The sequence below is a fragment of the Siphateles boraxobius genome, unplaced genomic scaffold (assembly GCF_051911475.1).
Source record: "Siphateles boraxobius isolate OS27281-9 unplaced genomic scaffold, OSU_SipBor_1 66, whole genome shotgun sequence".
NCBI lineage: Eukaryota > Metazoa > Chordata > Actinopteri > Cypriniformes > Leuciscidae > Siphateles > Siphateles boraxobius.
Genome location: NW_027509193.1, coordinates 16,636,674 through 16,649,783, shown reverse-complemented (window position 1 = coordinate 16,649,783; position 13,110 = coordinate 16,636,674). Strand labels below are relative to the sequence as shown.

General features: G+C 36.9%; 2 protein-coding genes across 10 annotated transcripts in view; one reads left to right on the top strand and one right to left on the bottom strand.

Moving 5' to 3' along the window:
- The window catches only part of fbxl16 (F-box and leucine-rich repeat protein 16), a 31,871-nt gene extending 22,982 nt beyond the window's left edge, over positions 1 to 8,889 (top strand). The window contains exons 3-7 of one of the 2 annotated variants that reach the window (XR_013196782.1): positions 623 to 1,131; positions 2,112 to 2,196; positions 2,365 to 2,428; positions 3,169 to 5,447; positions 6,879 to 8,889. Coding sequence is in view for 1 of the 2 variants with exons in the window: in XM_077212575.1 (XP_077068690.1) it covers positions 623 to 1,131; positions 2,112 to 2,196; positions 2,365 to 2,428; positions 3,169 to 3,317 (807 nt within the window). In the remaining variant the exon portion in view is untranslated. Of the gene's footprint in view, positions 1 to 622; positions 1,132 to 2,111; positions 2,197 to 2,364; positions 2,429 to 3,168 lie in introns of both variants that reach the window. The other variant, XM_077212575.1, reaches the window with a different exon arrangement.
- A 1,989-nt stretch (positions 8,890 to 10,878) lies between these two features.
- septin12 (septin 12) overlaps positions 10,879 to 13,110 on the bottom strand; it is a 63,319-nt gene continuing 61,087 nt past the window's right edge. For all 8 annotated transcript variants that reach the window (XM_077212548.1, XM_077212547.1, XM_077212554.1 and 5 more), the window contains one exon: positions 10,879 to 12,199. In XM_077212548.1, the coding sequence (XP_077068663.1) occupies positions 12,040 to 12,199 (160 nt within the window). In that variant the 3' untranslated portion in view covers positions 10,879 to 12,039. The remainder of the gene's footprint in view (positions 12,200 to 13,110) is intronic.

Below are 13,110 nucleotides of genomic sequence, written 5' to 3'. Positions count from 1 at the left end.
TGGGGTACGTTTTATAAGTCTGAATATTTTTTGGCGTATGGCATTTTTGGCTTTCAGGCACACGGACACTTTTAGCAAGGATCCTACGCACAGTTTTGTAAATGAGACCCCTGATGTGTGCCGGATCTGGGCCGACACTATGTTGCTGTCTGGGTGGTTATAAGAATAAATCTAAAAAAATAACCATTAGAGGACATTGTGTATCAGCTCTTATTTGGTTATCACACAAAACTTCCCTGAAACATTCTGGCAATTGGTTCTCAAAGAAATAACTAAATGGGAACCATATTAGGGCAATTTTCTGGAGTTTCAAATGGTTTCTGCAGCCACCCAAGCACTGCACATTTTAGATTTCCCCCATATTTAACACAGATTAATTTATTAATCAGCTGTTTGGTATAGTACTCTACTAAGCTGACTGAGCTGGGTCTGTCCATTAAAGGAGATATCCAGAGTGTGCATTGCTGAGAAAGCTCCAGGAATAGTCTTGAAAAAACCTCCTCCAGGATAATGCTGTGAATATTCATTAAGCTTTGGTCAGCTCTCACTGAACAAGGAGCACATTTGCAGTTGTATGTGTATATATTAAAATAACATTACTCCTCCATCCCGGGCTCTTCAGGTGATGCTGGAACAGATGCAAGGGCTGATGCATCTTGAACTCTCCGGCTGCAATGATTTTACAGAAGCCGGCCTGTGGTCCAGCTTGAATGCGCGGCTTACCTCTCTCAGCGTAAGCGACTGCATCAACGTGGCAGACGACGCCATCGCCGCCATTTCTCAGCTCCTTCCCAACCTATCGGAGCTCAGCCTACAGGCCTATCATGTGACCGACACGGCCATGGCCTACTTCACCGCCAAGCAAGGCTACACCACCCACACGCTGCGCCTGAACTCCTGCTGGGAGATCACCAACCATGGTGTAGTCAACATGGTGCACAGCCTGCCCAACCTCACCTCCCTCAGCCTGTCAGGCTGCTCGAAGATCACAGACGATGGCGTGGAGTTGGTTGCAGAGAATCTGAGGAAACTTAGAAGTCTGGATCTGTCCTGGTGCCCTCGCATTACTGACATGGCACTGGAGTATATCGCCTGTGACCTACACAAACTGGAGGAGCTGGTTCTGGACCGGTGAGTCTGCTGAGTTTGCATTATGGAGAGAAATGAAATATTTCTTCCAAAGTAATGATAGACCAATATAGGCTACAGACTGGATGATTCATTAGCTGATGTTTTTTTTTTTTTAAAGTGCATATATTTTTTTTTAAATCAATCAATCAATCAATCAATCAATCAATCAATCAATCAATCAATCAATCAATCAATCAATCAATCAATCAATCAATATATAAATAAAATAAATAAAAATGTATTTAAAAAATAATCAATAATTGTTTAAATATAAAACAGTAATAAATATTTATTTTCCGTGAAGCGGAGTTTCGATCACTTTGATTAACATTTGATTCACAATCGATTTGATTCAATTTACATTCAATTTGATTCACATTCGATTTAATTCAAATTCGATTCGAATCATATTTGATTCGATTCAATTCACATTTGATTAACAATTAATTTGATTCACATTCGATTCATATTCGATTTGATTCATATTTGATTCAATTCACATTCGATTCTGTTGTACACTACCAAAATCACATTTGCAACCATGCTGTGTGGATGGGGTCGCTATAACATTCTATTGCATCTCTTCTTTTTTTTGCCAGCGTTATTAGTACTTTTTTGCATAACAAGAAGAATAAGCTACACCAATGACAAAACAATTTCAAATACTACAGATTTAAAATCCTTGTTCTATAACAATTTCAGTGGAGTGCTGTAATTCAGTGATGGCACCTTATAGCTAACACCATGATATTTTGATACAAAAATAATGCATGTTAAAGTATGAAATTCCCCAGGTAATATCATGATATTTTTTGTAAGTGAAACTTTGTATCTACCTACACTGAATAATTAATCTGAAAAAAAAAGGTTTAAATTAATTACAAATTACTAAAAATGTATATTTCTTGGCAAATTATTGTATGCCTAAAGATGGTAAAGACTTAAAGTAAAATAACTCTCCTTCATATGACTATATTCAGATGTGTGCGGATCACAGATACAGGCCTGGGTTACTTATCTACCATGTCAACTCTGAGAAGTCTCTACCTGCGCTGGTGTTGTCAAGTAAGTGTCTGTACAGCTATTTCAGTCACCTAAATGGGTTAATCGTACGATGATATAAAAAAGTATGGGTAGTTGACATTAGTTGTCCATTAACTCTTTTTTTACCAATCACAACACATCGCTAAAACTGCATGAAATTTGATGTCAACTCCCCTTGTGTTTTTTCAGGTGCAAGACTTTGGGTTACAGCATCTATATGGCATGAGGAGTCTTCGTCTTCTCTCTCTAGCAGGTAAACCCACTCTTTCTCTGAAAGTACTGTGCTGATTCTGCAGGATGCACTGAAAAAGTCCTGATGAAGCACCTTAAAACCTGAACCTGATGAAATTACACTATGTTTTGAAGTAGATCGTTTCTATGAATACCTGAGCTTAATAATGTTATGGAAAAAGCTCCATTAATCCCTCAATAACAGATAGTGCTGTCCGAGTAAAAATATATTGCTTTGTAAAAGAAAGATACATTTGACTTTTAGTTGATGAATACATAATCACAATGTGATATACGAGTCTAATTTTAAAGAACACTACATTTGCAGATCAGAAATATCTGCCTGTTTCAGCAACAGCTGTGCAGAAGGACCAAACTAGTTTCTTTTGACTAGTAGATGTCATTTATTTAGCATGACAATTTTCGCTTTTAAACTAAGAACATTCAATTCCTGTGGATGAAAAAACGCTTCCTATCAAACTGATTATTTCAACTGCATTAATGTTGTTTAGAGACATTTGATGGAATGAAAATAGGAAAGAGCGATTTTAAAATAACACTATTTCTTTATTTTGTATTATTTTAAGATTTTGTTAGCATTATTTCTTGCTTAATTTCTATATATAGGTTTAATGAAGCAAAGTCACAATATATCAGGTTGGGAATCATCTGTGATGCAAATAGTGTTGTCACACAGAATTTTAAACAGGAATTGAGCTGTTAGCGTTTGCATTTAAGCGGCTCTCATTTACTCTGTCTCAGGGTGCCCTCTGCTGACCACAACTGGTCTATCAGGCCTGATCCAACTGCAGGAGCTAGAAGAGCTGGAATTGACCAACTGCCCTGGTGCCACAGCCGAACTCTTCAAATACTACTCCCAGCATCTGCCCCGCTGCATGGTCATCGAGTAGAGCAAAGAGTTTCAAGGGCACCAGCACCCACCACATCACCAAAACCTCCTCCTACAGACTGATGATAAACCCAACTTCATCCTGGACCCACAGGGAGAATTAATGAGTGAAATGAAAGGAAGTTTATTTTCTGGAGGGGTGAAAAGGGATCATTGAGATGGAAGATAAAAAGGGAAATCTGAGAAAAGAGATCGGAATGGGCCTGGAGTGCCGAGCGCGAGGGAAAATGTACAAAGCGCAGTGGCTAGATCTTTCATTAAATAACATGACACATAGGAATCAGCCCCCACACATACATGAAACATGTTCCTCCACTGAACTGTGAGACTAGTTTCCATGTCTCATCCAAAACTGTTTATCTTAAAGTGAAAAAGGTGTGCGCTGCCTGTTTGAGCTGTCTCTCATATCCAGGGAAAGATAGAGAGGAACCAAGACGTTTAAGGGAAAGAATGAGGTTAAAGAGCCACTGCAACAGGGTTTCTTCGCTTTTGTCCAACGGCACCTGGGTTTCTCGCTCCCCTCAGTGGTTCTGCCACCACTCCATGTCTGTGTCTTATCAAAGGGAAAAAAATTGAGAACTTTAGAGATGAACAGCTACGTAGAGTTTTACATCAACGCTACTTGCTTTTTGTCATGCGGTTCTCTTTTTGTCTTTTTTTGAAATATTATTTTTTTAAGTATTATTTTTGATGATAAGGATTACTGTGAAACATTTATGGTATGAGTTTGAGGTTTGGGACACTTTGAAATAAGATGGAAATCCAGGTACAATGAAGGTACAGTATTAAGAGGTACTGTCCTTTGAAAGGAACCAGCATAGTAGAAGTCAGGAGGTCATTTTTATTCCCCAGCAGATTGCTCTTTTAAAGACGTTTCCAGATATTTTGAGTTGCGGAGCGGATCGGATCGGAACTGCTCATACATTTTAATGTGGTTCAAAGGGACTGTGGTTTGTACAAAAGATAGCTTGGCTTTTTCATCTGCCTGTTTTGCTTTAATTCCATTTGATGTCAATTGATATTAGTGGCTTATGTGCAGGTTTCCATATTAATCCTGATTCAAATGAAGATGAGATTGTTGAGTGATCCCATAATGCAGCGGAGCCACAGCCTATGGCCTTTCACAGCCTGAAACTGCACGTCATTGCTTACTTGTCAATAGGCCAAACCCTTACAGCATGGCAATTCTACCATAATTTCTTACTGTACAGGCGCAGCGACTCTTTCAGCCGAAATGCTTTTAAAAACATCTGATGAATACGGTTTACAGTGATTTGCATCAAATGCAGAGGCAGGCCAGTGTAATTAAAGTGATCACAAACATCCCACACAAGATTATTACATTAGTCTCTGTTCATCTAGCAGTTTTGCTTTCCATTTAAGCAATACCCACATGTCTGCTTTTAGATCAGTAGCGCCTCTTTTATTTTCAGAGATGCCCGGTTCTTCGCCCTCACAATTCTGTTCATCTGTGGTGCCTACCTCATTGTAAAATTGGGGTACATGGAATATAGTTCTGCTAGAGAATTTACAGTAACCAAACATTTATTCTTTTCCAACCCGCTCCATACCCCATACCGAACCCAATTTTCTTCTCAGGAGATTAATGTGCTGCTCAGATCATCTCAGATAGGTCTGCTGTGATATTAAAACACTTAATGTTCACCTAGTTTACCCAGTCTCAAACTTAAGACATTTAAACTGGCAAAAAAAATGGCATGGTACATAATTTTGGAAAGTTCTAACTAGTGAAATGTTTACCTATGAATATTATAATATATGTGGAAAGTAGTGCATATGATTTGCTACTTTTTCTCTTCGGGAAATTGCACAAAAATTTACTTTTAGATCAGTTGACTTTCAATAATGCTCTGAAACCAGGGATTTGTCTGGTTAGTGCCCCTGCTGGTAAACGCCTGAACTACATTATGTGGACTCAAAAAACAACTTATTGACAAAATAACTCACTTCCTAAAGCAGGATTTCATAGCGATGGCATTGAAGAACCATTTTGGGTTCCCCAAAAAACTTGCAGTGAACAGTTTCTAAACCAGTTCTTAAAATTGGTCACCATTTTGCTAATAAAGAACCTTTATTTATAAGAGCGAAACCAATGAGATGAATGAGACTTGTAAAGGACAGCTAGCTTTCTCCAGCTATTATAGACCTCCTTGATTCAAACATGAAGGTATCTTACTGAGAACAAAACAGATGGATACTATGCCAGGTCCTAAATCATCTATGCTTTAAAGATAACAGATTATATCCAGTAAAAGATACATCTAAACATTAGCACTCAGCTCAGACAGTCGATCACTCTTCGTGTATATAGCGACCTGTTAAATGGGGGGGGGGGTCACAGCTAATCAGCGCTAGCGGCTACTGCTTATCCAGGCAAGACCCCTTGAGACTTTTAATCTCACTATCTTGTGTGAATTTATCTTTTGAATCATTGAAGTTGTTACCTATTTATTTGCTTTTACTTAGTGGGTTAATTTATTGACACGATGCACATATTTATTTATTTATTTATTACATTTACGAGGATGGTACAAGGTTGTTTATTTATAAGTAGAACAGATTTTTTTAAAGGGATAGTTCACCCAAAAATGAAAATTCTGTCAGTATTTACTCACCCTCATGTTGTTCCAACCCCGCAAGACTTTCGTTCATCTTCGGAACACAAATTAAGATATTTTTGATTAAATCTGAGAGCTGGATCACTCCTCCATACTAGTCCATAGGCTTCTTGAGGGATTGAAACTTGCCGGCCTCAAAAAGTTATTAAAGACATCGTTAAAATAGTCCAAGTGGCTACAGTGGCTCAATCTTAAGTTTATCAAGCGATGAGAATACTTTTTGTGTGCAAAAACAAACATAAATAACAACTTTATTTCAACTATTCATTTCCTTCTCTGTGGGCCTCTAGTCAGTTAAACTAGTGTAATTGCGTAGAGCTACGTCACACGTAGGCTCACTATTGGCCAACGCTTGTCATGTGGGTGATGCGTGTGACGTACAACAACAGATCATACGCTGTTAAACTAGTAACCTGGCTCGAGGCCGAGAGAGAAGGAAATGAATAGTTGAAATAAAGTCGTTATTTTTGTTTTTTTGCGCACAAAAAGTGTTCTCGTCGTTTAATAAACTTAAGATTGAGCCACTGTAGTCACTTGGACTATTTTAACGATGTCTTTAATGACTTTTCGAGGCCGGCAAGTTCAATCCCTCAAGAAGCCTATGGACTAATATGGAGGAGTGATCCAGCTCTCAGATTTCATCAAAAATATCTTAATTTGTGTTTCGAAGATGAACGAAGGTCTTACGGTTGGAACAACATGAGGGTGAGTAAATACTGACAGAATTTTCATTTTTGGGTGAACTATCCCTTTAAGTTTATCAAGCAACAAGAATACTTTTTGTGCGAAAAAAAAACAAAAACTAACGACTTTATTTCAACTATTCATTTCCTTCTCTGTGGACCTTGAGTGAGTTCACGTAGTATAATAGCGTATTACACTATGTGAACTCACTCGAGTTCCACAGAGAAGGAAATGAATAGTTGAAATAAAGGGTGAGTAATTACTGACAGAATTTTCATTTTTGGGTGAACTATCCCTTTAAGGGGTAACTGAGAAGACAGGAAGTGTGGGAACTGGAGTTAAGTTTTTGTCAGATGAATAGGCCTTTTTTGCCATGATTTCAACGGTTTAACTGCAGCCTCTGAGGCTCTTGTTTTTGGCGGGAAAACTGTTGACACACAGCTGACAGAACTCACAGAAGAATGGAAAGGCAATAACCTGTTGACAGAGGCATGGCTGACAGTGAGTTGACCTACCTTTTCTAACCCTCCTGCAGCCCAATTTTTTTTTCTTGGTGACTAATTTTGTTTTTGTTTTTGAAATGGATGTCAGTTGAGTTATAGTGAAATGGCATTGTTTCCAGGATTGGATGTTGAACATTCTGCACCAGTAATTCATATGAGCGCAATTTTTTTTTTTGCTGTGTTTGGTTGATTTGAGTTATCCTGATAACTGTTAGAAGACATATAGCAGTATTTACACTCATCGATTGTCTTTTAAAGAAAAGAACAGCGTTTATTCAGAGAAGGTTTAAAGAAAATACCATCAAAGTTCTTTTCATTCCGTATGTCTCCATTGATAACATAAACAGAACCATTTGAGATGAATGAAATAAAAATAGATTATTATTATTATATCTCTAAGGAATTGCATAGTATTTGAGAACAATTATATGAAACTGTCGGAGATATTGTATTAATCTTGTATAAATAATATTGTTTTCACCTCAAACCTGAGCCTTTTCCCTCTTTGTATGGAATCAGAGTTTATGTATGTGGGATGGATTTTTTTCACCTAATAGAACCCTAAATATAAATATTATAATTAATGCACTAACCCCACTGTAATCTGTAAATATATATCAATATCTCAAGGTCATCTGTCAGAATGTTTCAACTGTTTTTGAGGTTGCCTGGCTCGTGCACGTCTATACCCCTCTAAACAAAACGAGTCAGCAGAAAAACCTGGTCAAGGAAAGTGGCAAGATACGCAAAAAGGTTAATGTCTTTTAGCGATGAATCACATCAGCAATCGACAGTATAAGAGACTTAATCTTTGTTTCACTTTGTACATTGAGCTAATATCAAAGACATGCTAATACGGGAATATTAACAGATGTTTATTGTGTGTCTACATTGACACTACGTGGGCAGCGCGCTCACGACTGCTGCCTTCCTCATATGATCAAGGCAGGGTTACTTTTCCGAGTCACTGAAATACTGGTACTACTGTGTAAATTTTGCTTACCTACAAGACATTTCTGGCTGGCAGATATGGAGTGTTTCTGTCTGATTTACACTGTAAATTTAAACCATGATCAAAGGCCAGTTTCCATGAATAGTGCTCCTCTGTTCTTGCTTTCTAAAGGAGTTTTAATAGCTTACCACATCCAGAGTGTGTTGGCAGTTTCTGTTCTCCCTCCTGCTAGCTTTTAACTCCGAATGTCTGGCGCTTTTAATTGTTAAGCGAATAGAATCACATCTAACTCTTCCCAGCTAACATATGTCAGGATGGTTTCTTTTTATAAATTTGTGAACGACATGATTCAATAACAGAAAGCGACTCCTTTGTTGGCTCTTTTATGTAGCTACGTGTACGTATACACTAAAACAATATTAATAATGCTTTTGACATTCATACAGGGTCAGTAACAACGACTTTTATTCTGGTGCAAACATGGTTTGGGTGAATGTGGTTCAACAGCCTAATGAGCAATGTTAGATATCCTCCTCACACTGATTATCGAAAATGTTTCTTTCATTTATTTGGTATTTTATTTCACTGGTATGACACGGACATGTCACTGTTCTCGGTTATTTAGGGTACATTTCTTTCTGTAAATACTGTTGTGGTGGTTAACTTAAAATGAAAGAGAAAAACACACAAGTTTTATGAACTCCATCTCATGGCTGCAGTGCCTTGTCAGACAAGCGTTGTTGTTTTCAATTGATTGGTTCCAGTCTGCACCGTTTTAGTAAAAGTTGTACAAAATAAGCACCATATTTGAGTCATTAATTTTATTTGACGTTAAACTATAAAGGCATAGTTCACCCCAAACTTTCTTAAATGATCAAACTGTATTTGTTTCCATGGAACAACATAAGCTAAGGGTGAATAAATTACAGAATTTTTATTTTTGGGTGAATTATCCCTTTAGCACATGCTGTGTTACTGTATGTTTTAATGTTGCTTTTAATCTGCATACACACACAAACTTTGTCTATTCGTAGACATACCATCTGTATTAAGTGTTTTGACCCCAAGGACCATCTTTTTTTTTTTTATGAATAAGGCTTTGCAGGTCATCAAAAACCTGTCCCGCAGAGATTGATAAAATATGTTTGTGGCTCTGCTTTATAAGCATGTGTTAAGTAAGAGTCTTAAGTAAGCTATTTTGGCAAATTTAGCCTGCATGATGTTAACACTCCTGAAGCAAGTCACAATGAAAACTTCTTCACTTGGGACCCAATGGATTTCACAAATAATAAAAACGCAAATAACAGAGAATGTCAGAAGAAGAAAATGGATCAAAGGTGCAGCAACTGTTGAGGTATGATTATGAGGTAAGAGGCCCGTCTTACTGTCAGCCTTCAGTAAAGAATTTTTGCCATTCTAAAATGATGAGAGACTCCATTTCAAGTCTTTGTAAGTAGAACATAGGCAAACTAATTATGAGCACACTATCGTTCAAAATTTTGGGGTCAGTAAGATTTTTCTTTGAAAGAATTTATTTTATTCAGCAAAGATTAATTAAATTGATCAAACGTGACAGTAAAGACATTTATAAATCTTTCCTGAACTATTTTAAAGACCTCCTGTGGTGAAAGTCAAGTTTTTAACGTTGTTTATATTTCTATGTGGTGTTTTTAATATGCTTTAATACTCACTCAACAAAATGATTCAAGCCCTTCTTAGAGGTGACACATTTAAATCTAATTTGCTTTATTTAAATATATCTATTTAAGATCATATGTATATATATATATTTAATTGGTTTAACTAAAAAATGATTAATAGCTCCATTCAAAAAAAATATTCATTGGATGAACTCAATTAAGTTATGGGCAAGATTTCCATCCAATAAATATATGTAGCCCCAACTCAAACTGAGTACATCCATTCAACAGAATGTAAATTAGTTGGCCTAACTCATTTGTATTAAATAGATGCAAAAGAATTTAAACAAGTGACTCGATTAACTTATTTTTATAAAATACTTATTACTAACCAGACTGACTTTATTTCTGTCAGACGTCTACAAAAGTTTGTGTGCAAAGTCATAATTCAACATCATTGCTGAGTATTTTCTCCTTAAAACTGCAGCGAACCAAATACAGTCTCAAAAGCGAGGTTTGAATCGTGTTTCTGACGTCACAAACTAACCTGTAACCACCAGGTCAACGTGTGATCATCAACGAGTTTATCTCTGAGCTGGTGTAATTCAGTGAAAGGGGCTAATTTGCATTTTCATAAAACCGCATATAATAAATAGCAAGGGTCTAGAGTTACATTCAAGCTATTTTAAGGCATGAAGATTTTTTTTTTACAAGGAAAAAAAAAACTTTTGAATACAGTATGTCATTTTGGTGATCCAAGATAAATTTTGAGTTATACATTGACTACAGGGGACTTTAACGTAACTTACGCAGCACAACCATTTTCAACGGATGATAAGGAAACAAATAAATGTTTCTTAAGTACTAAATCATCATATTAGAAAAGATTTCTAAAATATTGTGTGGCAATAAAAACTAGTGTAATGAGTAATGATGCCGAATATTCAGCTTTACCATTACAGAATAAAGTATATTAAAAAAGTTGTAATAATATTTCACCATATTACAGTTTTGAAGGTGTTTTGCCTTGCTGAGCATAACTTCTTTCAAAAAATGTTGACCCCAACATTTATAACAGTAGTGCATAATATTATGTCAATCTCCAGTGAAACCAATAGCATTGTCCAGTGGCTCCACATAAATATTGAATGCTGGTGACATTTTTTTAATCATAAAACAATGGTGTTTACATGAATAGTAATATTAGTAACAAGGAAATCATGATGCCGCTTACACATGTCGCATAAAAAAACGTGTTGCTGTGACAGAAAATAAGAACACATTATAGTTATGTACAGTAGCTTTGATAAGTAAAAGGGCAAGATGGACTCCTGGTGTCCAGCGGAGGGAAGTAAACAGCACAATGTGTACCTTTTAACAGCAAGTTAACTAGTTAGAGAAAGAAAAACATAAAACCGTGAACTTGACCTGTTACTCTATGACAAACATCAGTATGAATCGACTTTCTCTTGTTTCTCTACCCATCTCTGCATTATAAATGATCAATAGTATTAAATTTCATACCAGACCTTTGAGGTCAAAGGTTATATTTGAAATATTTCCCATTATATCAACACATCTGCTATCATCACAGCAGTCATGTATGGATAGCAGTAAGAGACTCTTTAAGTATCGGTTAAGAAAATACCTTCAGCTTCGAAGCAGCTATAGTAAAAAAAATATTTGTCTAAAGTTTTTAATCTTTTCTTTTATAAAAGTACAGGTAAAGATCATATTTTTGCTGTAAAAAAAAATCAAAAATAATTACTTATGAAAATAAAAGAGCAAAAGGAGCATGTCACATTGCTGGTTCAGTGTTAATGTATAGGTGCAGTAACACAGATAGGGATTATGGGATTTTCTCATCTAGTGATCTGTCAGGCGAACACACACACACACACACACACACACACACACACACACACACACACACACACACACACACACACACACACACACACACACACACACACACACACACTTTTTCCAACATGCCTCTGTTCCATTCATTCGGCAAAAAGTGTTTGAAAGATATCAAAAGATAAAAATTACATAGAAGGAAATGTTCTTTTAGCCAAAACCTGGTTCAATTCTACCCATAATTCATCGGTTATTGTTTCTCATCCCAGATCCCTACCCACAATATAGATTCATTTCAAAAAATAGACTCATATGAAGTTTCCATGCCTAAGCGGAAATGTCTTTAGTCAAACGTGTCGATTTTCCAACAGTGGCAATCTAGAAGTGAAATGTTCATCTCTCCCATTCTGACGGGGGGTGAAGGCGGGCGCACACTTCATCTCTTTCAAAGGTGACTCTCTGCATCACTCTTCTCTAGGGTACCATTCTCCCGGTTCAAATGTGAAAGTGCCTGTCCATTGGCATTGCTCTCGTTAAGTCTTTTCACTCTATATGTCTCATAGTGGATGTTGTGAGTGACGTCCTTCAAATCTTGCAAGTGGGACCTTGAAAGTAGAGCGCAAGAGAGCATATCAATTTTGATCCCACAATAACACACCCTAAGGGAAATATGCACAGTGTAAAATAAAAGTAATTCTCCTTTGTTGAATTGATTTGTTTACTGACTACATTAGGTTTTTATGATCCCTTTGTGTGATTCAGTTGGTGTTTCTTGCTCTAATTTGATCTCCGCTTCAGCGGGAGGCCGATGAAAAAGTTTGAAAGACAATTCAAAAATGTGGAGCGTTACTGATAACGGACATCCTTTGTATCCTGTTTCAGCAGGGAATCACTTACACACCATCTGTCAATGGGCCGTCTTCCAAGAGTTAGAGGGCTTTGTGACCTGGCCTCACCTGATCGGACTCTGTAATTAACCTGTCCTTTACTGAGCTCACAGGAGAGGGATGTACTCATGACCTTCTCAGCTACTACTCATAATATTAATTTAACCAACTGAAATGGTTGTATGCTTTCTACAAGTTAGTACACCTCCAATTTGTTAGTTATATTAAGAAGTTGTGTTTCAGTGCTGAGTTGCAAGGATAAAGAGCAAAAACAAAACAAAAACCTTTATAAATGTGATGTCATTTGACCAGAAGTTAATTTGAACTGCTGCTGCATGAAACTCTGACATCTGTTGACCAATCTGTTGTTGAAATGCTAATTGAATTTCTGTCATAACTTGCAACCAACCATACAAGGGATCAAATAAAAATCCTCAAGAATCAAGTAAGATTATACAGGACACACACACACACACACACACACACACACACACACACACACACACACACACACACACACACACACACACACACACACACACACACACACACACACACACACACACACACACACACACACACACGTTTCTAGAGTGCAATGAAAATGAAGACAAAACAAAAAACCCAAA